We start from the raw sequence: 27,739 nt of genomic DNA, 5'->3' as shown, positions 1-27,739 counted from the left end.
AACCTTTGTCTTTGAGACTAGTTCTATAACAGAAAATATTCTAGCAGTGTAAAAGACTACAGGTCGATACATCAAAATGGAAAAATTGGCGTAAAACACTTTTTAAAGCTGCAAAATTTTTGCACAAAGTGGAGTTGCACAAAAAGTTTCAGGTTTTGGCGTTTTCAGTATGAAGCAGCTCTACTGAAATAGACATAGCTGGGGAGGATCCAGGGTGGGTTACGCCAGCCTGTCAAATTCAGCAAAAGGTCAGGCGTATCTTACACTAAAAAAGTTGCTCCAGTACCTGAATGAAGTAACGTTTCTGGCGAGGTGCACAGAGCCGCATGCCACTGAGAAGATGCGCCAAATTAATTTAGTGATGCGCCCCCTCTTAATGAATTAGACGCATCTTGTTACTGCACGCACTTCATTATGACTTGCGTATGAAGCACCAATCTTAAAGAAGCGGGGCAAGAGTAAGAGTGGAGCGACACAGTGACATTGGTCATGGCACACCTTGCAAAACCAGACATCATAGTATGGTCATCCTTTATTGCAACATAATAGAAGTAAATGTCACTTTGCCACAACCGTAAGATGGCACATCCTGTAGGTTTGGGCTTTTTGTGACTTGTATACTGCCGTTAAGTGAACTTGTGAGTAAGAACACTAGCACAATTACTTTCATGATGTGGTAATAAAGCATTGTGTAATGCTATCACTGGAACCCTGCATGGTGTCCCCTTCTCCCTCCATGCTGGGAAGCCGGCTTAGGCCGGGGTCACTCTTGCTAGTGCAAAGCGAGAAACTCGCATCAATACCCGGCACTGCCGCCGACAGTCGGGACCGGAGCGTGCGGCTGCATAGAAATACGTACATGCAGCCGCACTCTCCTCTCTCCGGTGTGGAGACCCTCGGAGTGCTCCTACTACTCCCTGGTGGGCTCTCCGCAGTTACCGGTGGCGCACCAGGTCCACACGTGCTTGCGCTCCCCAGCTCTTAAATGGCCAGCGTGCATATAGTAAATGCTCTCATTCTGTAGATTACAGGTATTTAATATAATGTGTTTACCTGCAAGATGACTCCTAGCCAATTGATGGGAGTCATCCTGTACAACAGACTCCTTCTTCCTTAGGGATTCACCAAGAAACAAGTTGAGTTATTAGGTAGTTGGTCTTCTACCAGTGCAGTTGTGAGGTCCCCTGTTCCCACTGTCCTTAACCTCAATCCCTGGTCCCTGTGCCATCAGTGTCCTGAACCCGAATACCTGGTTCTGGAGAGCCAGATCCTGAACCCGAATCCCTGGTCCCAATATAACCAGTGTCCTGAACCAGGCTCCCCTGGTCTCGGTGCGGCCAGCCCTGTCCCCTGGTCCTGGAGAGGCCAGTCATGAATACGAAGTACCCTGAACCTGGCTCTGCCAGTCCTCGTCCCGAAGTCCCCTGGTCTTGATGCGGCCAGGGTCAGAGCGTTTTACCCTGGTCCAGGAGTAGCCAGTCTTGTTCCCGAAGTCACCTGGTCCCAGTATGACCAGTCCTGTTCCTGAAGTCCTCTAGTCCGGCCAGTTCCTGACCATTGCCCCTCCGGCCCATGTGTGGCCAGTCCCTGACCCAGAATCCTAGACCGGTGTGTCTGAACATAGCCCTAATCAGTGTCAGCAAGCCTAACCCCTGGGGTAGCTGCAGTACCGGGATCTGCCTAGAAGCGGTACCTGGTGGCTACCTCCAGCCCAGACTGTCTCCATCATCAGGAGGTCCAGAGAACACCAGGTAATCACTTCCTAGGTAGGCCAGATCCTGTGCCACGGTGGGCCCACAAATCCACATGTGCCACCGTTTGTTGTAACACATTGCCATACTGCTGTCTCTGGCAGCCTGACTTGACGTTGCCCAAGCAGCCATGTAGCCCAATCCTTACTCTTGCACCACAGATAGCCCCGGTCTAATGGGAACTTACCAGAATGGGCTGCCCCACACGCCTTTTTAACTGGATCACAGAACAGGATTGGTATACAGTCTGCTCCTGGCGCGGCTATCGTCACACCTTTCTGGTTGGTTACTATCCCATCATAGCAGGGAGGCTCCGGTTTTCCCATTATCCAAACCTTCTGAGCATGGTCAACCTGCAAGAAGAAATGTAAAATTGGCTAAACATGTAATGGTTACCACCAGGTATCCAATAATAATTTCCTTTAGCAATGTAACACCAACATATTTCCCAGCTCTCTTCACAGATTGCCATTGTTCACGTTAGTCCCCGTCTCACACTAGACCAAATAGACAAAAGTTTAAAAACTTAATTTTGTCAGCATATCCTGCCACAACTGAATAGAAAAATGGCAATATCTCTGGTAGTAAAGTGAACCTAAATGAGCATGTGTTGGTTTTTGCCTAGATTCTAAATAAATAACGTGATCATTGTTTTTCTACCTCATTTTTTGCAACAAAATAATGGCTGTTGGGTAATAAGACACAAACAGATTGCTTACACAAATGCAACCTTCGGGCATTACTGAGGCTGATTGTCTTCTTCATGAAAGATTAGTTAAAATTAGTTATGTAAAAGCCAATCTAGCTTCCATCCCTTCAACTAGATAATCAACAAAATGGTCATTTTGTGGTCGTAATTGCAAGACTAAATGCAGAATTTCAGTCTTGTAATCACAGTGATGTGTGCCATGAGATGGAAATTCTCAAAAAAATCATGCAACAAAAGACCTCTGCCTGCGTCTTGCTGCTGCGCAACTATTTTAGAACTATGATTTTCCTGTAAAAAAATGTTGCACACAAGTTTCAGTAGCAAGTGATGTGCAAAACTCATATGAACTCGAGTGTGGGAATTTTTCTGAATATTTTCTCACACTCGAGTTCATCTGAGGTTATACCAGCAGGGGGCGCAGCACCGCAAGTCTAGGTAGCTACGTTCCCCTGCTTTCCATTCATTCGCCAGTTTTTACAGGCAGGGGCGGCTGCATTAGCAGGCTCCTGCTTGTAAAATTGTTTAACCCCTTCAGATGGATTTACAGCGTGGGACATGACAGTAACAGCGGAAAGGTATGGGATATTGTTGTTTTTTAATTTTTCCATTTTACAGAACGAGGGTCATAATTTGGATTAAGAGTTTAATAAACTATTATAACACCCCGTGTCTTTATTTCAATAAAATACTTTTTTCCTAATGTGTGTGTGTTTTATTAACCCTTTACTACTATTGGATTAATAATGGATAGGTGTCTTATTGACGCCTCTCCATTATTAACCTGCCTTAATGACACCTTACAATAGCAAGGTGACATTAACCCTTTATTACCCCATATCCCACCGCTACACGGGAATGGGAAGAGAGTGGCTAAGTGCCAGAATAGGCACATCTTCCACATGTGCCTTTTCTGGGGTGGCTGGGGGCAGATGTTTTTAGCCAGGGGGGCCAATAACCATGGACCCTCTCTAGGCTATTAATATCTGCCCTCAGTCACTGGCCTTACCATTCTGGCGCAGAAAATTGCGCGGGAGCCCACGCCAATTTTTTCCGTGATTTAACCCTTTATTTTAACAGCTAAAGCCCCCAAATTTTGCACACAGACACTTGGAACATTATTAGTGAGGAATATGTAAAAAAATAAGGGATATGAAATGGTTTACTGTATGGAAACCATGTCTCATATCCTGTCGGTTTGGGAAGGAGAACGCAAAAGCCGGCTATTGAATTACCGGCTTTTAAGCTATCTAGCGCTGTATTAAATATAAATATATATATACAGTGGGGCAAAAAAGTATTTAGTCAGTCAGCAATAGTGCAAGTTCCACCACTTAAAAAGATGAGAGGCGTCTGTAATTTACATCATAGGTAGACCTCAACTATGGGAGACAAACAGAGAAAAAAAATTCCAGAAAATCACATTGTCTGTTTTTTTAACATTTTATTTGCATATTATGGTGGAAAATAAGTATTTGGTCAGAAACAAACAATCAAGATTTCTGGCTCTCACAGACCTGTAACTTCTTCTTTAAGAGTCTCCTCTTTCCTCCACTCATTACCTGTAGTAATGGCACCTGTTTAAACTTATCATCAGTATAAAAAGACACCTGTGCATACCCTCAAACAGTCTGACTCCAAACTCCACTATGGTGAAGACCAAAGAGCTGTCAAAGGACACCAGAAACAAAATTGTAGCCCTGCACCAGGCTGGGAAGACTGAATCTGCAATAGCCAACCAGCTTGGAGTGAAGAAATCAACAGTGGGAGCAATAATTAGAAAATGGAAGACATACAAGACCACTGATAATCTCCCTCGATCTGGGGCTCCACGCAAAATCCCACCCCGTGGGGTCAGAATGATCACAAGAACGGTGAGCAAAAATCCCAGAACCACGCGGGGGGACCTAGTGAATGAACTGCAGAGAGCTGGGACCAATGTAACAAGGCCTACCATAAGTAACACACTACGCCACCATGGACTCAGATCCTGCAGTGCCAGACGTGTCCCACTGCTTAAGCCAGTACATGTCCGGGCCCGTCTGAAGTTTGCTAGAGAGCATTTGGATGATCCAGAGGAGTTTTGGGAGAATGTCCTATGGTCTGATGAAACCAAACTGGAACTGTTTGGTAGAAACACAACTTGTCGTGTTTGGAGGAAAAAGAATACTGAGTTGCATCCATCAAACACCATACCTACTGTAAAGCATGGTGGTGGAAACATCATGCTTTGGGGCTGTTTCTCTGCAAAGGGGCCAGGACGACTGATCCGGGTACATGAAAGAATGAATGGGGCCATGTATCGTGAGATTTTGAGTGCAAACCTCCTTCCATCAGCAAGGGCATTGAAGATGAAACGTGGCTGGGTCTTTCAACATGACAATGATCCAAAGCACACCGCCAGGGCAACGAAGGAGTGGCTTCGTAAGAAGCATTTCAAGGTCCTGGAGTGGCCTAGCCAGTCTCCAGATCTCAACCCTATAGAAAACCTTTGGAGGGAGTTGAAAGTCCGTGTTGCCAAGCGAAAAGCCAAAAACATCACTGCTCTAGAGGAGATCTGCATGGAGGAATGGGCCAACATACCAACAACAGTGTGTGGCAACCTTGTGAAGACTTACAGAAAACGTTTGACCTCTGTCATTGCCAACAAAGGATATATTACAAAGTATTGAGATGAAATTTTGTTTCTGACCAAATACTTATTTTCCACCATAATATGCAAATAAAATGTTAAAAAAACAGACAATGTGATTTTCTGGATTTTTTTTTCTCAGTTTGTCTCCCATAGTTGAGGTCTACCTATGATGTAAATTACAGACGCCTCTCATCTTTTTAAGTGGTGGAACTTGCACTATTGCTGACTGACTAAATACTTTTTTGCCCCACTGTATGTGTCTCACTGACATATATATATATATATATATATATATATATATATATATATATATATATATATATATATATACATATATATGTGTATATATATATATAGAGAGAGAGAGACTGTATATATGTTTTTATGAATATTTGAGCCCATGGATCCATTGTATGTCCGTTTTGCAAGCCGGCAAGAAAATTTCGCAGTACGGATGCCATACAGATTACATACGGAGGTTTACATGCGCAAAATATGCTGCCACACCCTGCCTACGGATGACATACGGATCACTGTTTTGGGTTCATTTCTGCGTATTACGCATGTAAAATACGGACCGTATTTCCCTACGCTGAATATAACCCCAGCCTAATATAACTTGTTTTTCTGCTCTTTCAGGATACATCGGTGGCTTATCTACAGCATTACAGAATGCTGTAGATAAGCCCCTGATGCCGGTGGCGGCAGCTTATAGGGCCAAAATGAGGTGACAGATTCCCTTTAAATTCTATAGCCAGGGAGTTGTTTTTGACTTGTGACCTGCGGCAGAAAATCCAACATTTGAAAACATTTGCAACTCTGTATCGCTGTGACAGGAGGTGGCAGGTTGCAATGAGATACCATAGGAAATCATTAGACGTGACGTCACATTTCGCCGTGTAACCCGAATTTAGGGCTTGCTCACACTAATATTCAATGTTTTATCGGATAGCGCTTGGACCAATGTTATGCTATCGGGCAGTGCAGATCTGCAATTTTTTTTTCATTCCAATTCGACATGAGAAAACAATCTCAAAATGCTGCCAGTGGTTCTGGAATTTGAATCACGAGCACCAATACAAATGTGCATGTGAAATGCTGGACTGCACTCGGATGTCATCCGAGTGCAGTCCGTCATCCACGAACATAGACAATGAAGAAATTAGGTTCTCCGTCTTCTCCACATCTCTGCATGTAAGAAAACCAGAAGACACTCAGATGACCCTGGGCTCAAACTCTGGCACAGTTTGATCCAAGTGACATTAGCATAATCGGTCCAAGGTGACTGACACAAAAGTACTTTAAATATATATTATGAAACAACAAGTTCAAAGTGTGGAGAATAGAATTAAACCTAAATGAGGCAATAAACCAGTCAATAGGATACATATCAATGTGGTCCTAGGGTCAAACTAGAAGCAGAGCCATAGCTACCTTCACAGGGACGTACGTCTGAGGGTCAAATCCTGCAGCTTTTCCAAGACGGCGGAAGTTTTCTGCAACAACCCCCTTGGGATCTCTTCTTTTTGAACTGCTGAAAAGATTTAAGGAGCTGAGGGTTGGTATATAAGATACGCCACCACATCGCGTGCTAAACCCGTGAAGAAAAATATCCTCTGTAGACAAATAAGTACATAGAGAGAAATGAATGCATGGAAATGAACCCTGAGAATGTTATAAAAAGGTTTTATTATATTTTATGTAAATCTCTTCAGAAATGTTCATCAGAGAACAGTATAATAGAAGATATAGACAGAATATTTCCTTGGCTGATTTTTCCCAATTCCATCTATGACACCTACCTAAGACAAACTTGATTCCAGTCAAACAAATCTATGGTAATGGTAATTTGCCTTTTAGGAAAAATGCTATTCTGATACTCAGGTAAGACAATCATTTCTCCAGTCGGCTTTATTTAAGGAATACACAGTCGCCTTCCTTTTGCGATTTTTACTGTACTTATTCTGAGCATAAAGAATAACTTGATCTGATAAATATCAATCATTTCTGTCCATTTCCCGCAGTATAAGTGGAGGCTGGAGGGCTCCAAAAATGGAAAAGAAATTATTGACAGCTTTATATCGCCATCTACAGGATATTAGGAAGAATGCATCCAGTCTCTGCTAACCAGTGCTTTATTCAAATGGGGACCATAGCTGAAGAGAATGTATAGGGAATAGATAGCAGATGCACCTGTGCCCTGGTGACTAAGTGGGACCAAACCTCTCTGACATAAATTACAACATTTTTGACTGGGGTTCCGAAGCTTCAAGTTATGCCTCTGTGTGCAGATATTTTGGACAGTATCATAAATTGATCTGTTGTATATCCTTTTAATCACAATATTATCTCTTAGTATTCTGTAACCCAGGTAAGGCATAGGTTTTGGTATAAACATTATGTTTAGCGGGGTCATTTTTTGGCCCAAATCCCTATTCTACAAAATTGGTGGCTATGGAGTCCAGACAGAAATACCAGAAATACTGCAATAGGACTCCAGGATCCTTTTATAGTGCACTTAGCTCACTGGTGTTATTAAGAATATGCAAGATAAAAAATAATGTTAGTTGAAAAAGGACAGTTCTTCTGGAATAAGGATGAACATAGCTGTATGAGCATTGCTTCCCGAGTAAATGCAAAAGGTAAGATTACTATAAGAAAAGAAAGAATTAATGCTAGAAAAAGAGAGAAAACATAGAGAATACATATAGAAGTTTGTATACTGGTGTATATATGCTACATTTTTGGTGAAAGTTGGACAAATGGTGGCACCCTGACCCCACCTAGTCCCCCCTACACTTTTTTTGTAACTTTTGAAAAACGTCAAGAAGCAAAATACAATTGCGAACTGTAACACAAATAAGGCATGTGCGCTAAATTGCAACTTTCTTTTAGGCGGGATCAGACGAGCGTATGAAAAAAGTGTCCAAGCTCCATTCAGATAACTCAGATGATTTTCATCCATATTGTCCTACGTGTGTCCGGTTTTTACGACTGTGAGATATTCATGTGGCATCCATTTTTATAAGTCAACATTTTCAAATGGACATGATATATTGTCAGTACTGTTGGTATTGTTGGTATAGTTGGTATTGTCAGTACTGCCGGTATTGTTGGCATTGTTGGTACTGTCAGTACTGTCGGTATTGTTGGTATAGTTGATATTGTCAGTACTGTCGGTATTGTTGGTATTGTCAGTACGGCCGGTATTGTTGGTATAGTTGGTACTGTCAGTACTGTCGGTATAGTTGTTATAGTTGGTACTGTCAGTACTGTCGGTATTGTTGTTATAGTTAGTATTGTCAGTACTGCCAGTATTGTCGGTTATAGTTGGTATTGTCAGTACTGTTGGTATTGTTGGTATTGTCAGTACTGCCAGTATTGTTGTTATAGTTGGTATTGTCAGTACTGTCGGTATTGTTGGTATAGTTGGTATTGTCAGTACTGTCGGTATTGTTAGTATAGTTGGTATTGTCAGTACTGTCGGTATTGTTGTTATAGTTAGTATTGTCAGTACTGCCAGTATTGTCGGTTATAGTTGGTATTGTCAGTACTGTTGGTATTGTTGGTATTGTCAGTACTGCCAGTATTGTTGTTATAGTTGGTATTGTCAGTACTGTCGGCATTGTTGGTACTGTCAGTACTGTCGGTATTGTCGGTATAGTTGGTATTGTCAGTACTGTCAGTATTGTTGTTATAGTTGGTATTGTCAGTACTGTCGGTATTGTCGGTATAGTTGGTATTGTCAGTACTGTCGGTATTGTCGGTATAGTTGGTATTGTCAGTACTGTTGGTATTGTTGTTATAGTTAGTATTGTCAGTACTGCCAGTATTGTCGGTTATAGTTGGTATTGTCAGTAATGTTGGTATTGTTGGTACTGTCAGTACTGTCGGTATTGTTGGTATAGTTGATATTGTCAGTACTGTCAGTATTGTTGGTATAGTTGGTATTGTCAGTACTGTCGGCATTGTTGGTACTGTCAGTACTGTCGGTATTGTTGGTATAGTTGATATTGTCAGTACTGTCGGTATTGTTGGTATAGTTGGTATTGTCAGTACTGTCGGTATTGTCGGTATAGTTGGTATTGTCAGTACTGTCAGTATTGTTGTTATAGTTGGTATTGTCAGTACTGTCGGTATTGTTGGTATAGTTGGTATTGTCAGTACTGTCGGTATTGTTGGTATAGTTGATATTGTCAGTACTGCCAGTATTGTTGTTATAGTTGGTATTGTCAGTACTGTCGGCATTGTTGGTACTGTCAGTACTGTCGGTATTGTTGGTATAGTTGATATTGTCAGTACTGTCAGTATTGTTGGTATAGTTGGTATTGTCAGTACTGTCGGTATTGTCGGTATAGTTGGTATTGTCAGTACTGTCAGTATTGTTGTTATAGTTGGTATTGTCAATACTGTCGGTATTGTTTGGTATAGTTGGTAGTATCAGTACTGTTGGTATTGTTGGTATACTTGGCATTGTCAGTACTGTCGGTATTGTTGGTATAGTTGGTATTGTCAGTGCTCTCGCTATTGTTGGTATAGTTGGTATTGTCAGTACTGCCAGTACTGTCGGTATTGTTGTTATAGTTGGTATTGTCAGTATCTGAGGGAAGACCAGTGCCGTAGTCATAGCGGAGGATTGCGGTATATTGGTGGCCTGGCCTCCCATCACATATATACAGTGTCCATTACTCATCATCAGGGGCGGATTATGAGGGCAATCTGGGCGGTAGCCCAGGGCTCAGTGGTGTGGGGGGCCCTGGGCTACCGCTGAGATTGACCTCGGCCGCCATCAGGGCATTACTGCCCTGACTGGCGTATGAGGCACGGTGGTCAGAGGGGGCCCGCATTGGGCCCCGTCTCATCTGCCCACCAGGCCCCTACCGGCACTTCGGCAGTTTAACGCTATTGATGTGCCCGCATTTCAATAGTTAACGTCAGCTGCAGCGCACACGTCGCCGGCGTCTGTCATGATTCAGCTGCGTGGAGGGAGCTTCGCCGCAGGAGCGCGGCCAGGTGAGAATAACTTTTTTTTTAATTGAGAGCAGCGATCTGGGGGGCCCAGGGCAGAATGCTGGAGACACTGGGGACAGAGATGCTGGACACATATGAGGGTAGAGATGCTGGCCACAGATGGGGCAGAGATGCTAGACACAGATGGGGCAGAGATCCTGGACACAGATGGGGGCAGAGATGCTGGACACAAATGGGGGCAGAGATGCTGGACATAGATGGGGCAGAGATGCTGGACACAGAAGGGGCAGAGATGCTGGACACAAATGGGGGCAGAGATGCTGGACACAGATGGGGCAGAGATGCTGGACACAGATGGGGCAGAGATGCTGGACACAGATGGGGCAGAGATGCTGGACATAGGTGGGGCAGAGATGCTGGACACAGAAGGGGCAGAGATGCTGGACACAAATGGGGGCAGAGATGCTGGACACAGATGGGGCAGAGATGCTGGACACAGATGGGGCAGTGATGGCGGACACAGATGGGGCAGAGATGCTGGACACAGATGGGGCAGAGATGCTGGACACAGATGGGGCAGAGATGCTGGACACAGATGGGGTCAGAGATGCTGGACACAGATGGGGCAGAGATGCTGGACACACTGGGGGCTGAATGCTGGACACACTGGGGGCAGAATGCTGGACACACTGGGGGATGAATGCTGGACACACTGGGGGCAGAATGCAGGACACACTGGGGGCAGAATGCTGGACACACTGGGGTCTGAATGCTGGACACACTGGGGGCTGAATGCTGGAGACACTTGGGGCAGAAATGCTGGAGACACTGGGGGCAGAAATGCTGGAGACACTGGGGGCAGAAATGCTGGAGACACTGGGGGCAGAAATGCTGGAGACATAGGGAGCAGAATGGAGATATGGGGCAGAATGGAGATACAGGGCAGGATTGGAGACAGATCGTGCAGGATCATGGGGCAGTATTGGATCATGGGGCAGGATGGATACAATGGAGACATATGGGGCAGGATGGGGAGATCACATGGGGCAGAATGGATACTCATGAGGGCAGGATGGGAGAATATATGGCTGAAGCCAGGAATGAGACAAACAGGGGCCAGGATGGGGAATATTATTACAATAGGGACTAATTTAAGGATATTATTACTGCAGTGATGTATTTATTTTATTTTTTGAGTATACGGTTTTAAATGGGGGGGGGGGTGGTACTGTTACTGTGTAGAGTGACACTATGTTGCCTCTTTTTCTTCATCTGGTGTAATGTAGAAGTTGGGAAAAATTAAGTAACGTGTTCTGCAAGCGGAGCTCGAGATAACTGCTATTTCCTGCAGAGATGAACCCTGGCTGGAAGAAGTGATGACGGTCTGTGCTGGATGAAAGATGAAGGACTTCACCTAGAGACATCACTGGTGAGTCAGTGTGTTACCTATACACTGACACTATACACTGTATACTATATACAGAGCTCCTGTGTATAATGTCACCAGTGATCACTGTATAACCGCTACACAGACACTGCATACTAAGTACAGATCTCCTGTGAATACTGGCACTTACGGTGAGAGTATTGTGGGGGGGTTTTTATTACTGATCAGTATTGCAGTATTAGGTCATTATGTGGTGGTAATATGTGGTCTGGACATGGTGTTGTGGTATTTGTTCCTTGTATGTGCTATTTGGTCACTATGTGGTGGTAATATGTGGTCTGGTCATGGTGTGGTGGTATTTGTTCTTTGTATGTGATATTATTCGGTCACTGGTGGTAATATGTGATCTGGTCATGGTGTTGTATTTGTTCCTTGTATGTGATATTATTGGTTATTTTTAAAATTTAAAAATAAATAAAAATATACATATTGTATTGTATTGCATATTTTAACAAAGATTTAATAGGTTAGAATAGAGTAGAGCCCGGCCAAAAGTGTCTACCGTGTAATGGTGGCGGCTTGAAAAATCTTTTGACCAAAAAGCTGCCGGTTATACAGTATGTGTGATCTGGTGATGGGAACTGTTAACATGTGATAGGAGAGCAGTGGAGTTTCACTCAGCAACTATTTTTCTGGAATAATTTAGTTCAGGTATATGATGACCCCATCGCATGACCCCGTCACATGATCGGGGGGCCTGCAGAGTCTGAACACCCCTGCTCGTCATACCTGCGATTCCAGGTTCAGTATCATCAGGGTCTCTTCTCTGTTGCAAGAGACACTTTGTTATTGGTTTTGTATGAATTGAGACACAGTCCTTTACAACTTTCAACTGAACAACTTTACTGACTTCAGGACAGTGCTATATCTGAAACTATAATGTATCCCATCTTACATACATAGTAACATAGTAACATAGTTAGTAAGGCCGAAAAAAGACATTTGTCCATCCAGTTCAGCCTATATTCCATCATAATAAATCCCCAGATCTACGTCCTTCTACAGAACCTAATAATTGTATGATACAATATTGTTCTGCTCCAGGAAGACATCCAGGCCTCTCTTGAACCCCTCGACTGAGTTCGCCATCACCACCTCCTCAGGCAAGCAATTCCAGATTCTCACTGCCCTAACAGTAAAGAATCCTCTTCTATGTTGGTGGAAAAACCTTCTCTCCTCCAGACGCAAAGAATGCCCCCTTGTGCCCGTCACCTTCCTTGGTATAAACAGATCCTCAGCGAGATATTTGTATTGTCCCCTTATATACTTATACATGGTTATTAGATCGCCCCTCAGTCGTCTTTTTTCTAGACTAAATAATCCTAATTTCGCTAATCTATCTGGGTATTGTAGTTCTCCCATCCCCTTTATTAATTTTGTTGCCCTCCTTTGTACTCTCTCTAGTTCCATTATATCCTTCATGAGCACCGGTGCCCAAAACTGGACACAGTACTCCATGTGCGGTCTAACTAGGGATTTGTACAGAGGCAGTATAATGCTCTCATCATGTGTATCCAGACCTCTTTTAATGCACCCCATGATCCTGTTTGCCTTGGCAGCTGCTGCCTGGCACTGGCTGCTCCAGGTAAGTTTATCATTAACTAGGATCCCCAAGTCCTTCTCCCTGTCAGATTTACCCAGTGGTTTCCCATTCAGTGTGTAATGGTGATATTGATTCCTTCTTCCCATGTGTATAACCTTACATTTATCATTGTTAAACCTCATCTGCCACCTTTCAGCCCAAGTTTCCAACTTATCCAGATCCATCTGTAGCAGAATACTATCTTCTCTTGTATTAACTGCTTTACATAGTTTTGTATCATCTGCAAATATCGATATTTTACTGTGTAAACCTTCTACCAGATCATTAATGAATATGTTGAAGAGAACAGGTCCCAATACTGACCCCTGCGGTACCCCACTGGTCACAGCGACCCAGTTAGAGACTATACCATTTATAACCACCCTTTTACACACATTTTCCCCCAGACCAAGCATTCTCATTTTGTGTACCAACCTCTTGTGCGACACGGTATCAAACGCTTTGGAAAAATCGAGATATACCACGTCCAATGACTCACCGTGGTCCAGCCTATAGCTTACCTCTTCATAAAAACTGATTAGATTGGTTTGACAGGAGCGATTTCTCATAAACCCATGCTGATATGGAGTTAAACAGTTATTCTCATTGAGATAATCCAGATCTTTATCTTGTGGCTAAACTTGGTACTACACTTTCCCTATGACAAACAATGAACATCTTCTTATACAAAGCAGTAGTAATAAATATGTACACTATGAAACATACACAAATATAGGCCAAGGGAATATTAACACTAAAGAAGGGAGTGGAGTATCACACTGTTCGGGTATGCCCCTTACAAGTACTGTCGGTATTGTTGGTATAGTTGGCATTGTCAGTATTGTGGGTATTGTTGTAATAGTTGGTATAGTCAGTACTGTTGGTATTGTTTTTATAGTTGGTGTTGTCAGTACTGCCAGTATTGTTGGCATAGTTGGTATTGTCAGTACTGTCGGAATTGTTATAGTTGGTATTGTCCGTACTGCCGGTATTGTTGGTATAGTTGGTATTGTCAGTACTGCCAGTATTGTTGGTATAGTTGGTATTCTCAGTACTACCAGTATTGTTGGTATAGTTGGTATTGTCAGTACTGCCAGTATTGTTGGTATAGTTGGTATTGTCAGTACTGCCGGTATTGTTGGTATAGTTGGTATTCTCAGTACTACCAGTATTGTTGGTATAGTTGGTATTGTCAGTACTGCCAGTATTGTTGGTATAGTTGGTATTGTCAGTACTGCCAGTATTGTTGGTATAGTTGGTATTGTCAGTGATGTCCGTATTGTTGGTATAGTTGGTATTGTCAGTACTTTCGATGTATAGTTGGTATTGTCAGTACTGTCGCTATTGTTGGTATAGTTGGTATTGTCAGTACTATCGATGTATAGTTGGTATTGTCAGTATTGTCGCTATTGTTGGTATAGTTGGTGCTGTCAGTACTGTCGGTATTGTTGGTATAGTTGATATTGTTAGTGCTGTCGGTATTGATGGTATAGTTGGTATTGTCAGTTTTCTTGGTATTGTTGATATAGTCAGTACTGTCGGTACTGTTGGTTTAGTTGGTATTGTCAGTGCTCTCAGTATTGTTGGTATAGTTGGTATTGTCGGTACTGTCAGTATTGTTGGTATAGTTCATATTGTCAGTACTATCGGTATTGTTGGTATAGTTGGTATTGTCAGTTTTCTCGGTATTGTTGATATAGTTGGTAGTATCAGTACTGTTGGTATTGTTGGTATAGTTGATATTGCTAGTGCTGTCGGTATTGTTGGTTTAGTTGGTATTGTCAGTACTGTCGGTATTGTTGGTATTGTCAGTTTTCTCGGTATCGTTGATATAGTCAGTACTGTCAGTATTGTTGTACAGTTGGTATTGTCAGTACTTTCGATATTGTTGGTATTGGTAGTAATGTTGGGGCTTTTGGTATAGCTGGAATTGGTCACTGTTGCTTTTCTGTTTTCTTTTTTTTGTCCTTCAAAATTGTGGCAAAAAAATTGCGATTCTACTATGATAAAACATGGTTGCCATGAGTGAATGCAGCCTAACCATCAATTAAAAAACATGTTATAGTTGCTCCAGGACTGTTGTATGCCCAGTTCAGCTGGCCTTACCCTTAAGCTGTGTATAAGGGGGGCGCCAAACTGAGTATTTATCACCAGGTGCAGGAAAACCTAAGATTGCGCCTTTTGCAATGAGAACTGTACTCTTTGCTGACAGCTTTCTTGTGAGGCTGCCATCTTCATGAGCGAAGGAATTTTTGCTCCTATGTGTACCTACACTGTAACCCTTTGTCTATTTAATTGGGGTTATTTTGTGCAGGATGTGTCTCAAATTTTCCAAGGATGTGGTCCTCGCTTTGAGCCCCTGAGACAAACCACCTTAACAAAACCATTGCAAAGCAGACAAATTAGTTTCCTGTTCTGGGCTATTTAGCATCTGCTATTCTATGTACAATAGGAATGTGCTATGGTGTTACCATTATATAACCCAAAGATTTCCTATCTTTGTCACTATTAATCATCCATGCTCTCTTTTCCACTTCTCCAACCGGACAACTTGTCCGAAGATCATTCTCAGTGAAGTTTCCCTGATATTTCAATGGCAGTACCTTTGTCCTATCTAGGATTACTAGCTTAACCCCTTTCTGACATTAGACGTACTATCCCGTCGAGGTGGGGTGGGCCCGTATGCCACCGACGGGATAGTACGTCATAGCGATCGGCCGCGCTCATGGGGACTAACGCAGCTGACATCCGGCACTATGTGCCAGGAGCGGTCACGGACCGCCACCGGCACATTAACCCCGGGCACACTGCGATCAAACATGATCGTAGTGTTCTGGCGGTATAGGGAAGCATCACGCAGGGAGGGGGCGCGTTGCTCCGAGGGTCTCTTACCTCCTCCTTCCTGCAGACCCAGATCCAAAATGGCCACGGGGCTGCATCCGGGTCCTGCAGGGAGGTGGCTTACAAGCGCCTGCTCAGAGCAGGCGCTGGGAAGCCTCCCTGCTGTGCATGGGGAAAAAAAGATATATATATATATATATATTATTCCCATAAATACATTTCTTTATCTAAATTTTAAAAAAACAATAAAAGTACACATATTTAGTATCGCCGCGTCCGTAACGACCCGACCTACGTAACTGTCCCACTAGTTAACCCCTTCAGTGAACACCGTAAAAAAAGAGGCAAAAAACAACGCTTTATTATCATACCGCCAAACAAAAAGTGGAATAACACGCGATCAAAAAGACGGATATAAATAGCCATGATACCACTGAAAACATCATCTTGCACCGCAAAAAACGAGCCACCATACAGCATCATCAGCGAAAAAATTAAAAAGTTATAGTCCTCAGAATAAAGCGATGCAAAAATAATTATTCTTTCTATAAAATAGTTTTTATCGTATAAAAGCGCCAAAACATAAAAAAATGATATTTATCACTGTAATCGTACTGACCCGCAGAATAAAACTACTTTATCCATTTTACCAAACGCGGAACAGTATAAACACCCCCCCCCCCCCCCCTCCTGAAAGAAATTCAGGAATAGCTGGTTTTTGGTCATCCTGCCTCACAAAAATCAAAATAAAAAGCAGTCCTAAAATGTCACATGCCCGAAAATGTTACCAATAAAAACGTCCCGCAAAAAACAAGACCTAACATGACTCTGTCGACCAAAATATGGAAAAATTATAGCTCTCAAAATGTGGTAACACAAAAAATATTTTTGCAATAAAAATCGTCTTTTAGTGTGTGACGGCTACCAATCATAAAAATCCGCTAGAAAACCCGCTATAAAAGTAAATCAAACCCCCTTCATCACCCCCTTAGTTAGGGAAAAATAAAAAAAAATTAAAAATGTTTTTATATCCATTTTTCTATTAGGGTTAGGGCTAGGGTTAGGGCTAGGGCTAGGGTGAGAGCTAGAGTTAGGGTTAGGGCTAGGGTTAGGGTTAGGGCTAGGGTTAGGGTTGGGGCTAGGGTTAGGGCTACAGTTAGGGTGGGGGCTAAAGTTAGGGTTAGAGTTGGGGCTAAAGTTAGGGTTAGGGTTGGGGCTAAAATTACGGTTAGGGTTTGGATTACATTTACGGTTGGGAATAGGGTTGGGATTAGGGTTAGGGGTGTGTCAGGGTTAGGGGTGTGGTTAGGGTTACCGTTGGGATTAGGGTTAGAGGTGTGTTTGGATTAGGGTTTCAGTTATAATTGGGGGGTTTCCACTGTTTAGGCACATCAGGGGCTCTCCAAACGCGACATGGCATCCAATCTCAATTCCAACCAATTCTGCGTTGAAAAAGTAAAACAGTGCTCTTTCCCTTCCAAGCTCTTCCGTGCGCCCAAACAGGGGTTTACCCCAACATATGGGGCATCAGCGTACTCAGGACACATTGCACTACAACTGTTGGCGTCCAATTTCTCCTGTTACCCATGGGAAAATACAAAACTGGGGCTAAAAAATAATTTTTGTGGAAAAAATATTTTTTATTTTCACGGCTCTGCATTAAAAACTGTAGTGAATCACTTGGGGGTTCAAAGTTCTCACAACACATCTAGATAAGTTCTATGGGGGGTCTACTTTCCAAAATGGTGTTACTTGTGGGGAGTTTCAATGTTTAGGCACATCAGTGGCTCTCCAAACGCAACATGACTGTAACAACTCTGCTGACATCACGTCATGGCCTCACATCTCTCACACTATCTTACCCACTGCTCCAAGCCATGATGTGGTTTCTGTTTCATGCCAGCTCCATGTTCTGTGTCTCTGCTCTGTGCATGCCTTATGGCTTTGTGTATAGGGGGCCGGCGCCTGAACTCTCTGGTTCTTATAGGAATCAGGTGCATCTGTCTAATCAGTTCCTGACCAATTACCAAGAGGCCTCCTGTATATAGTGCAGCTCCACCCTGTGGTCTGGGCCTGTGCAATGTTTGTTTCTTGCTTCTGAGTTTGCCAGGCCTTGCTCTGAGTTTCTCCCTCGCTGGAGGCTTTTCTCTGTGCTATTGCCTTGATCTTGTAGTCCGCCCTCCAGGAGGCATTATATCCTGGTCCCTGTCTTTGTCCCTGTGTCTTTGTCTTTGTGTCTTGTTCCTTTGCCTTGTCTGTACTTAGTCTTATCTCTGTCTCCTTGTCTGTGGCTTCCTTCCCTGCTGTGTCTTTCCTTGTGTTCTCAGTCTGCTTACACTCTGCACTCTTACGGCTCTGCCTGCTCTGTATCTTGGTAGCTTTACCGCTGCTCCGCACTCTTGCGGTTCTGCTCCCTTCTACTCTGCTCCGCTCCCGTTGCTGCAGAAACCTCTTTCTGCAGTTCCTCTCTGCAATTCTTGCGGTTCCACTCTGCTTAGCTTCTGCAGTATCTCTTGCTGCATCTTCTCTTCACATTCTTTGTGGCTCTGCTCAGCTTTTGTTGCTACACTATCTCTTGCTGCTTTTCCACTCCTATCTGCAGTCTTGCACTCCTCTCCTGTGTGAACAGGTCCCTACCTGTTTCTTCATACCTCATTCCTTTCTACCTGTTACTTCATATTTCATATCTGTTCCTGCACCTCCAGTGTGAACAGGTCCCTACCTGTTCCTCCAAACTACATATCTGTTCCTGCACCTCCAGTGTGAACAGGTCCCTACCTGTTCCTCCAAACTACATACCTGTACCTGCACCTCCAGCGTGAACAGGCCCCTACCTGTTTCTCCAAACTACATATCTGTACCTGCACCTCCAGTGTGAACAGGCCCTACCTGTTCCTTCATATACCACATCAACCAATCCTGTGTTCCTGCTGTCCTAGCCAGTCCTGTGTTCTCTGCCGTGTCTCTGCCAGCCTACTCGTCTGAGTTCCAGCCGTGCTCTCCTGCCAGTCCTGCCTAATGCCCGCACCAATCCTGGTGTTCCTGTCTCCCAAGTGGGATCAGCAGCCACAGCCAGACACCACCCTGGAGTTGCACCTGGCAGCTGCCTGCTGCACAAGCCTGTCCTCACCATCAGAGGCTCCAGTGAAAACCCAGGCAGCTGTCATAGTCACGCCCCTTCCAGGGTAGCCTGGTTTGTGGCTCAGTGGGGCCACAAACCCCCGAGCTCACGCCCTCCAGTCAGGGCGGGAGCGTGACAATGGCGTCCCATCTCAATTCCAGTCAATTTTGCATTGAAAAGTAAAATGGCGCTCCTTCCCTTCCGAGCCCTCCCATGCGCCCAAACGGTGGTTTCCCCCACTTATGGGGTATCAGCGTACTCAGGACAAATTGGACAACAACTTTTGGGGTCCAATTTCTCCTGTTACCCTCGGGAAAATACAAAACTGGGGGCTAAAAAATAATCCTGTTACCCTTGGTAAAATTAAACAAATTGAAGCTGAAGTAAATTTTTTGTGAAAAAAAGTTAAATGTTCATTTTAATTTAAACATTCTAAAAATTCCTGTGAAACACCTGAAGGGTTAATAAACTTTTTGAATGTGGTTTTGAGCACCTTGATGGGTGCAGTTTTACAAATGGTGTCACACTTGGTTATTTTCTATCATATAGACCCCTCAAAATGACTTCAAATGAGATGTGGTCCCTAAAAAAATGGTGTTTTAAAAATGAGAAATTGCTGGTCAACTTTTAACCCTTATAACTCCCTAACAAAAAAAAATTTTGTTTCCAAAATTGTGCTGATGTAAAGTATACATGTGGGAAATGTTACTATTTAAGTATTTTGTGTGACATATCTCTGTGATTTAATTGCATAAAAATTCAAAGTTGGAAAATTGCAAAATTTTCAAAATTTTTGCCAAATTTTTTTTTTTTTTTTTTTACAAATAAACGCAGGTAATATCAAAGAAATTTTACCACTATCATGAAGTACAATATGTCACGAGTAAACTGTGTCAGTATCACCGGGATTCGTTGAAGCGTTCCAGAGTTATAACCTCATAAAGGGACAGTGGTCAGAATTGTAAAAATTGGTCCGGTCATTAACGTGCAAACTACCCTTGGGGGTAAAGGGGTTAAAAGAAAAAACATTTCTAACCCCCCTTAAAATAAAGTGAGCAAACATCCTTAAATATCTATTAGCTACCACTTTAAAAAAAAGTTGTTATTGGCTGGCTTACATGTCAAAAATTCAGTTAGATTTTTGAGGCCTAGAGTCCCATCCTCAAATATTGCATAATACTTGTGGCAATTTGGCAACTAAGTAACGTGTGGCAATTTGGCAACTAAGTAACTAAGCCACTCTTAATTCTTTTCTTTACAGTATAAGAATCTGTATAAAGCTCTGCAGAAGAGATTGTTATTAGAGGTTGTCTAATTTTGAGATCTGTGCAGTTAGTTCTTCCATAGGGTTTTTCTTGCTACATCCCTATATGTTGTCCTTTTGTAATATAAGTGAGAATGTAAATCTGTTCGTCCTCAGTCCCGTCAGTAGCACAAGGCTCCCTCCCAATAATATTATTGGTCAGTCTGCTTATAAAAAATGAAATACACATAGGGGTAGGGTTTAGAGCCCCCTATATAGTGTTCAGATGTCAATAATAATTTCCACCTGTCTGATCAGCTTGCAGGTCGGAGAATATCCTCCCCCACCATCCAAGGGCAAACATATCATTGGTGCAAAGTGTGCACACAAAGAGGGGCCCATATACTTTCGTCTGTGTCCACCAGCATCTGTTGTGCTGCTGACGGGTCTAAGGGGGAACAGATTTACTTTGTAAATCATCACTTACAGTATGTTTATTATCTTGTGTTTAGTTTGTAACTTTTTCTATTACTGAAGATATTTGGAGCTTGGGTCAGCTTCTGATTGTAGGAGAGGTGTTCGCGTGCAGCATTCACATCACAGGGATCTTTTATTAAGAAGAAGAAGAAGAAGATCCGGTAGATTAAATGTAGCAAGATGAAGGAAAACTAAGCAAAATAATAAATCACTTACGGTATTTCTGTAATAAGCACAACAACAATAGACTTTTACTGGCAGTGCCCTGGCAGGTCGGCCAATGAGTCTTGGTGTATTTACAGGAAGAATTATGTGGCCAGGTAAACCAGTTCTGTAATTAACTACTAAAGCTCAGTTACCAGCAAGGGTTAGACAAAAACACATTGCGGATGACATGATGAGTCTGGAAGCAATAACACTTCTTCTGCTCTACCTTTGGTTATTCTTAAACTAATCTATAAGATATTGTCCAACATCTACTGCTTAAACAGAACATACAGACCCCAAATCATCAAGACCAGCATTGTTCACCCTGGTCTTGATAAGGGGCGGGCTGAAGTCAGGCCCTCCTGATTCATGCTTCTTCATGAATCTTAAGCATCTAACGAGTGGCATCTGCCTCCGAGGGCCATGCCAGAAATCTTACTTCAGTTAGCTACTGGAGTGCGATTTCTGGCATAGGAAATGTCATAACTCTGAGTTGCACCTACGTTTTGTATCTTCTCAAAGCTTTTACACCAGAATTCTGGAGTGAAACCTTTGCTGAATCTGCCCATTGTATTCAAACTACATTTACCTGGTATTTTCTGTGAATTAAGAATGACCAGATCGCCTTTCAGGCTCGGGAGGCTTTGTAGGTATGATTTGATGGTTCTCCTTGCAAGTTTTTCAGAATCCTCACTGGTCAATTTATTCTTTTCTGGCTCTGTGCCACATTGTTGTATAATGTCCCCATTGTCAGGATGTGCATTGAAATATTCAAATGAGAATTTGTACACAGCAGTAAAAAGTTGGTCAACGTATACATCCATTTCTAGTTTCCTCTGCTGTGGTAGAATAATAAGTGCAGCACTTTTTCTCAGTTCATCTATTTCGTGTTTGATGGTATACAGTATAGCAGCCATATTTGTGTCTTTCACAATCTTATATCCATTTTTCAAACTATCAAGGTCCATTTCTGGTATGCCAAAAAATGCTTCTGACTTGTTTTCCTTATATATAGGATCCTGGTGGCACATGAAGTAAGTCAATGGTATATCGGTGCCATAGCGTTTTTGACTAATACTCCAAATGTGCTGTAAAACATTGTCATTGTTAAGACTTTTACTTTTATGACATCCAAAGTCAAAAAGGTCTATGAGTACAACTTCTTCCATGCAAGTTTCTTTAACCATATTTGTCCTAAAATGATTAAAGGCAAAATTTTGATGATTATGAAAATAATATAAGTCATATTTAATATGCAAATTGCCTTTTCAGAGAGGAAGAAGACTTGAACTCTACAGCACCACCTATTGAAAGTAATCTTACGAGTCATTATCAACCCTTTAACGAGTCTTCCGATATGGCTAAAGGTATCTTCACACATAAGGATATCGTTAAGGATATCGTTGCAACGTCACGCTTTTTGTGACGTAGCAACGATCCCGCTAACGATCTCGTTATGTGTGACAGCGACCAACGATCAGGCCCCTGCTGGGAGATCGTTGGTCGCTGGGGAATGATCAGGACCTTTTTTTTGGTCGCTGATCACCCGCTGTCATCGCTGGATCGGTGTGTGTGACGCCGATCCGGCGATGTGTTCACTTGTAACCAGGGTAAATATCGGGTTACTAAGCGCAGGGCCACGCTTAGTAACCCGATATTTACCCTGGTTACCATTGTAAAAGTAAAAAAAAAAAAAAACAGTACATACTCACATTCTGATGTCTGTATGTACTGTTTTTTTTTTACTTTTACAATGGTAACCAGGGTAAATATCGAGTTACTAAGCGCGGCCCTGCACTTAGTAACCCGATGTTTACCCTGGTTACCCGGGTGCTGCAGGGGGACTTCGGCATCATTGAAGACAGTTTCAACGATGCCGAAGTCTTTCCCCTGATTGTTGGTCGCTGGAGAGAGCTGTCTGTGTGACAGCTCCCCAGCGACCACACAACGACTTACCAACGATCACGGCCAGGTCGTATCGCTGGTCATGATCATTGGTAAATCGTTTAGTGTAACGGTACCATTAGGATAAAAGCCAAATCAGCATCTCAATTTGCAGACACGGTGTTTCTGGGTATTGCCCCTCATCAGTGCTAAGTATGAGAAATTATTTTGCTGGGTGAGAAACAAGTCATATTAACATGAAAAATTAGCTTTGCTTTATCAATCACTTCAAACAACAAAGGACAAAGTACAGATGGTAGTATATCTAGTAGACCGTACAGACAATAGTATATGTAGTAGACCTCCCTGTGTTTTGGAAGCTTTTATTTTGAGCTCCAATCAGTTTTCTGTTCCACATCATTTGGTGCACATACAACCAGGATAAGAATATGTAAACTAAATAAACACTAAAACGCCTCACTATACTCAATATTTTCATTATTGATTTTGAACCTTTACTCCACATTTATTTTTGCCCATGATACCTATGTAATCATCTCCTGGGGTCATATTATCAGGTTACATAACTTCTCTCTGTGTGCTCTAGAAATCCTTATTTTAAGGACTCAAGCTTCCCAACAAATCATGACTAAAAACTCACCTGATCAAGCTTAAATTGTGGACTAAGCTCTCCGTCAAATCAGCATGTCACTGACAAGACACCATTGTGTCATGGACTCATGTTCTTTTCCCCAGAAATATCCAGAGGAAGACCATATTTCACAATCTGAGAGGACATCCCTTTTCTTTGGATTTTTTTTTGTTTTCACTTTCAGCAGAGAGACACCAGGAAGTGGTTTACACAGTCGTTGCTGCATTTTTATTATTATGAAATCACAATTTAATAGCTTATACTTCAAAAAGACGCTGCTGCTAAGCCTCTTTAACCCTTCTATCCAACCACTCTGCTGGACTAGGATGAGTAGGTTTCTTGCTAAGCCTAGGGCAGCCAACTTTTTACTATCTTTTCCACAGCCCACACTGACCCAGCAAAGACTCCAAAAGTCTTACTATCAGCTCACCATCTCTTAAAAGCAACACTTGGGACTAATTTTAAAGATCACTTTGAGTCTCTGGATCTCCCAGTCCATTTCTCTAGTCCACTGGTAGAGTCTCCATCATTTTGCATACCTCATACTGACTTTACTTGGGTCAGTTTGCTCAAACCCATGCAGCAGGTCCCTTGCGCTAAGCATTGCTTTTTTATTACCAGTGTCGGGCACTGCATGGGTCACATTGGCAGAGTCTGGCAATGCAAAATTAACATATAATAAGAAACATAGACAATTTTCTGTAAGGGGGAAAGAGATTATTCATTTCCCCCCTAGCAGACGGGCCTAAAAAATCATGTAGAATTGTCTGTGCCTCCATTATTTCATTTTTCGACACAATCCTGGGCCATTCTGCAGCACTGATACAGTATGTCATGTCGTAGGTTCTATAATTACAAATAGGCTTCTGTTCCACCAACCTTATGCCACTTTTGAAGAGAAGAATAGTAAGTTCTACTGTTACAGGTTGTTGTTAATACAATAAAAAAAACTACAGAATTTTTATACGTACTATTTATTTAAAATGTGTATGTAATTTAATCTAGAGTAATATATCAAAATGGAAGATTTTTTGCATTAATCCAAACAAACTGAGCAAATGTAATAAAAATGATATAAGTAAATGAACAAATGCCATTGTAAACTAAACAGGCAACCAGATGAACACAAATAGTTCTCATGTTATAGTATAATCCATGAGACTGGTAATTACAGCACAATAAAAGATTGAACTAAATATTCCTTGTCTGATAAGTTCCTCTAAACACTGCGGATAATAATGGTTGCTTACCTTCTACAATCCATACTCAGCACTAAAGCCATATTTCACAAAAAGATAAAGAAGAAATTTATAGCGGGTAGTCACACCAATGTTGTCAATATTGATGTCCCGATATTGGCAGTTGGCAAAGCTTCACAGGCGTATTGGGGGCATCAGATGTGCATGTTCCAAAAACTTTCCTAGCACACCTCCAACTCGATTGCTACAGGACAGTGTTTGGAGAGCATTCCGTCACTGAAAACAATATTATGACTGCAGATATCATCATCTATGCACAGACAGGCACATAGACTGTAAAGGTGCCGGCAGAGCCAACATGCCCCTCTGATATGCACCATTTTCAGGAGGTGGACAACCAGACGCAGTTTACTTCGGTAGGAGTACTTGCCTGAAAATGATGCACATCAGAGAGCATATTTGCTCTGTTGGCACCATTACAGTCTATGGTCCTGTCGGAGCATATGACCAAATTTCGTTTTGCAGAGGGTTCAGATATATGTCCAATGAGGCCACCAAGCGTATCCTAAACGCAATGTGGAAACACCCTTATCCATATATCTCATGAGATGCCATTTCACTTTCGGACTTGTTTATTCTTGTCAACTGGCAGCAGATATACCGTATTTACAAATATCTTTCATAAAAGGGTTGCCCACTACTTGAGCAACCCCTTCTCAATGACTATATTCCCCCTTAAAAAATAAAACAACCCTTACTCACCTCCGGTGTCGGCGCCATTCCCGCTACACTGGTGATCAGGCACTGGTTCTCGCCTGTCATTCAGCAGCTAAGTGGTTGCTTCACTCTCTCTTCCTTCAGATGAAACTGGTAACAAGAAGCAGTGAGAGTTGCTCTTCTCTGACCTCTGACAAATGTCAATAATGTCTGAAGGAGTAAGAATGAAGTGGCCACTTATTGGCTGCCAGGCTCATGTGGCATAGCAATGTTCCTCAAGTCCCCGGGACCAGTCGCCAATATTGCTGGAATTACGTTGGCACTGGAGGTGAGTAAAGGCTGTTTTTATTTTATAGTGATTGAGAAGTGGCTGTTCGAGTAGTGGACAGCCCCTTTAAACAATCACTGCATTCAATCTATCCATTTTCTGTCTATATTATATACATTGCAGGAGCAAAACATTCTAAAAGTGTCAACATTAATTCTTCAGCAAAACCCATTCATAGTCGGTTTGGATGGACATGCATATGTTCTGAATGGGGACAGCGGAGTAAGCAACTGCTACACACTGCTGGAGGTGTCTTTCTTCAAAAGAAAATCATCAGGCAATAAAACTTAACAGATGTAACGGAAGAGTCAGGAGATCTCCATACTCATAAGAGAACCAGATAGTCACACCAAAATCAGCAAGTTTGGCCAATTTTGCTATTTTGCGTAAGGCCACCATTAAGAACCACTCTGTTTTATTTCACTACCAGATAGGTATCAGTAATGTATGTTCCCTGTGTGTAGTAAAATAATTACCGGTTGCCATCTTCTACTTTTCCCAATGCTGTTATGATCCTTTTCTGCACCCCGTAACTGGAGTTGTGACTGGTCAGATCACTACAGTGTTTGCTGGACAGACCAGAAGTTACTTCTTAATGTAGGCAGTGTTCCCCAAATCCGGTCCTCAAGAGCCACCAGCAGATCAAGTTTTCAGGATTTCCTTAGTATTACAAAGGTGATGGGATTCTTGGTCCTACAGCTGATGCAAGTATCACCTGTGTAATACTAAGTTGGTGGCTCTTGAGGACCAGAGTTGGGGAACACTGATAGGTGTATGAGACTCAGAAAGAAGGTCTCATAGACTTACACTGAGATAAAATAACAACTAGTAGTGAGTTCCAGCCAGCTAGAGCTTCCATCAAAAGATGGCAAAAAAGGACCATCTCACTCGCACTGATACATGTCTATTTCAGATGGTCAGCACTTCATTCATTTATTTGACAGTTCCTGCAGGAGTAAGCTGAATAGATATATACATATTAGATGGAAGATCCTGGAGGGCAAGAATTAAATAATACATTGTGAGCACATTACTACTGATGACTGCTCTAAGTTGACTTATCCAGCATGTGTATATCTTTGTTCCGTAGGGTTTGCAGCACATTCAGGTTCACCTGTCGTAGAAAGTATTATGTATTATTCAAATGCTTAACCCTCAGGGAAGCTTAACTTAATCAGAAAGCACAACTGCAAGAGGAGGTTAGCATAATACAATATTAGGATTTCTGTCTACATATAAGTAACTGTATTACATCCAAATCAAGTTGACGGTGAATCCTCACATGCCTGAGAACGCAGAGACCGGCATTATTCTGCCTTATTGTATGATCCCCAAACTCCACAATTCTTCCTAATAGGATCTTCTGATTTCAGCAATAAACCCCATATGAGAAAGTTGTGTGACTTACCGATCTTTGACATGCAGATCCGTAGCTGTGAGTGAGTGCAGAGTTTACTTCCTTAATGCACAAGAGTTATTATTGACACTGTGGACACGTAAAATCCAGTCTCCTCCTCCTTTACTCCCTCAACAGCTTCAGACAGCTATGAGTTGATTGCGTAAGGATGAATGTAGAATTGCTACACAGTCACATTCCCGAGACTTTCGTCTAAAATGAAATGACAATGTAATTCAGGTAAACACTTGAGCACTATAAGTTATTTCCTGGATTACATTGAAATTTCTTGAAAAACTACACTGAATTTTCCTTCAAATAAATTCTAAATTTACTTCACCCCTTAGTGACCGTGCTACCTTGTACATTGATGACCAAGCCTCATGTTCCAAATCTGCCCAGTGTCACTTTTTATGGTAATAACTCTGGAACACTTTAACGTATTCCAGTAATTCTGTGAATGTTTTTTGCGACATGTTGTACTTCATGTTAGAGGTAAATTTTAGTCGATACGATTTGCGTTTATTTATGAAAATATCGAATATGTGACTAAAAATCGGAAAGTTTTGCAATTTTTGAAAC

General features: G+C 42.3%; 1 protein-coding gene across 2 annotated transcripts in view; it reads right to left on the bottom strand.

Moving 5' to 3' along the window:
- Positions 1-27,224, bottom strand: part of LACC1 (laccase domain containing 1) — a 41,383-nt gene extending 14,159 nt beyond the window's left edge. Inside the window, exons 1-4 of one of the 2 annotated variants that reach the window (XM_069758251.1) lie at positions 27,170-27,224; positions 21,571-22,175; positions 6,527-6,708; positions 1,939-2,104 (exon numbers count right to left, since the gene is read on the bottom strand). In XM_069758251.1, coding sequence (XP_069614352.1) covers positions 1,939-2,104; positions 6,527-6,708; positions 21,571-22,168 — 946 coding nt within the window. In that variant the 5' untranslated portion in view covers positions 22,169-22,175; positions 27,170-27,224. Of the gene's footprint in view, positions 1-1,938; positions 2,105-6,526; positions 6,709-21,570; positions 22,176-26,779; positions 26,876-27,169 lie in introns of those variants that run through there. The other variant, XM_069758250.1, reaches the window with a different exon arrangement.
- Positions 27,225-27,739: the final 515 nt, after the last annotated feature.

This window comes from Ranitomeya imitator, chromosome 3, assembly GCF_032444005.1.
Source record: "Ranitomeya imitator isolate aRanImi1 chromosome 3, aRanImi1.pri, whole genome shotgun sequence".
NCBI classification, from domain to species: domain Eukaryota; kingdom Metazoa; phylum Chordata; class Amphibia; order Anura; family Dendrobatidae; genus Ranitomeya; species Ranitomeya imitator.
Note: the sequence above shows the minus strand (reverse complement) of the source record. Positions and strands in the feature narration are given on the sequence as shown.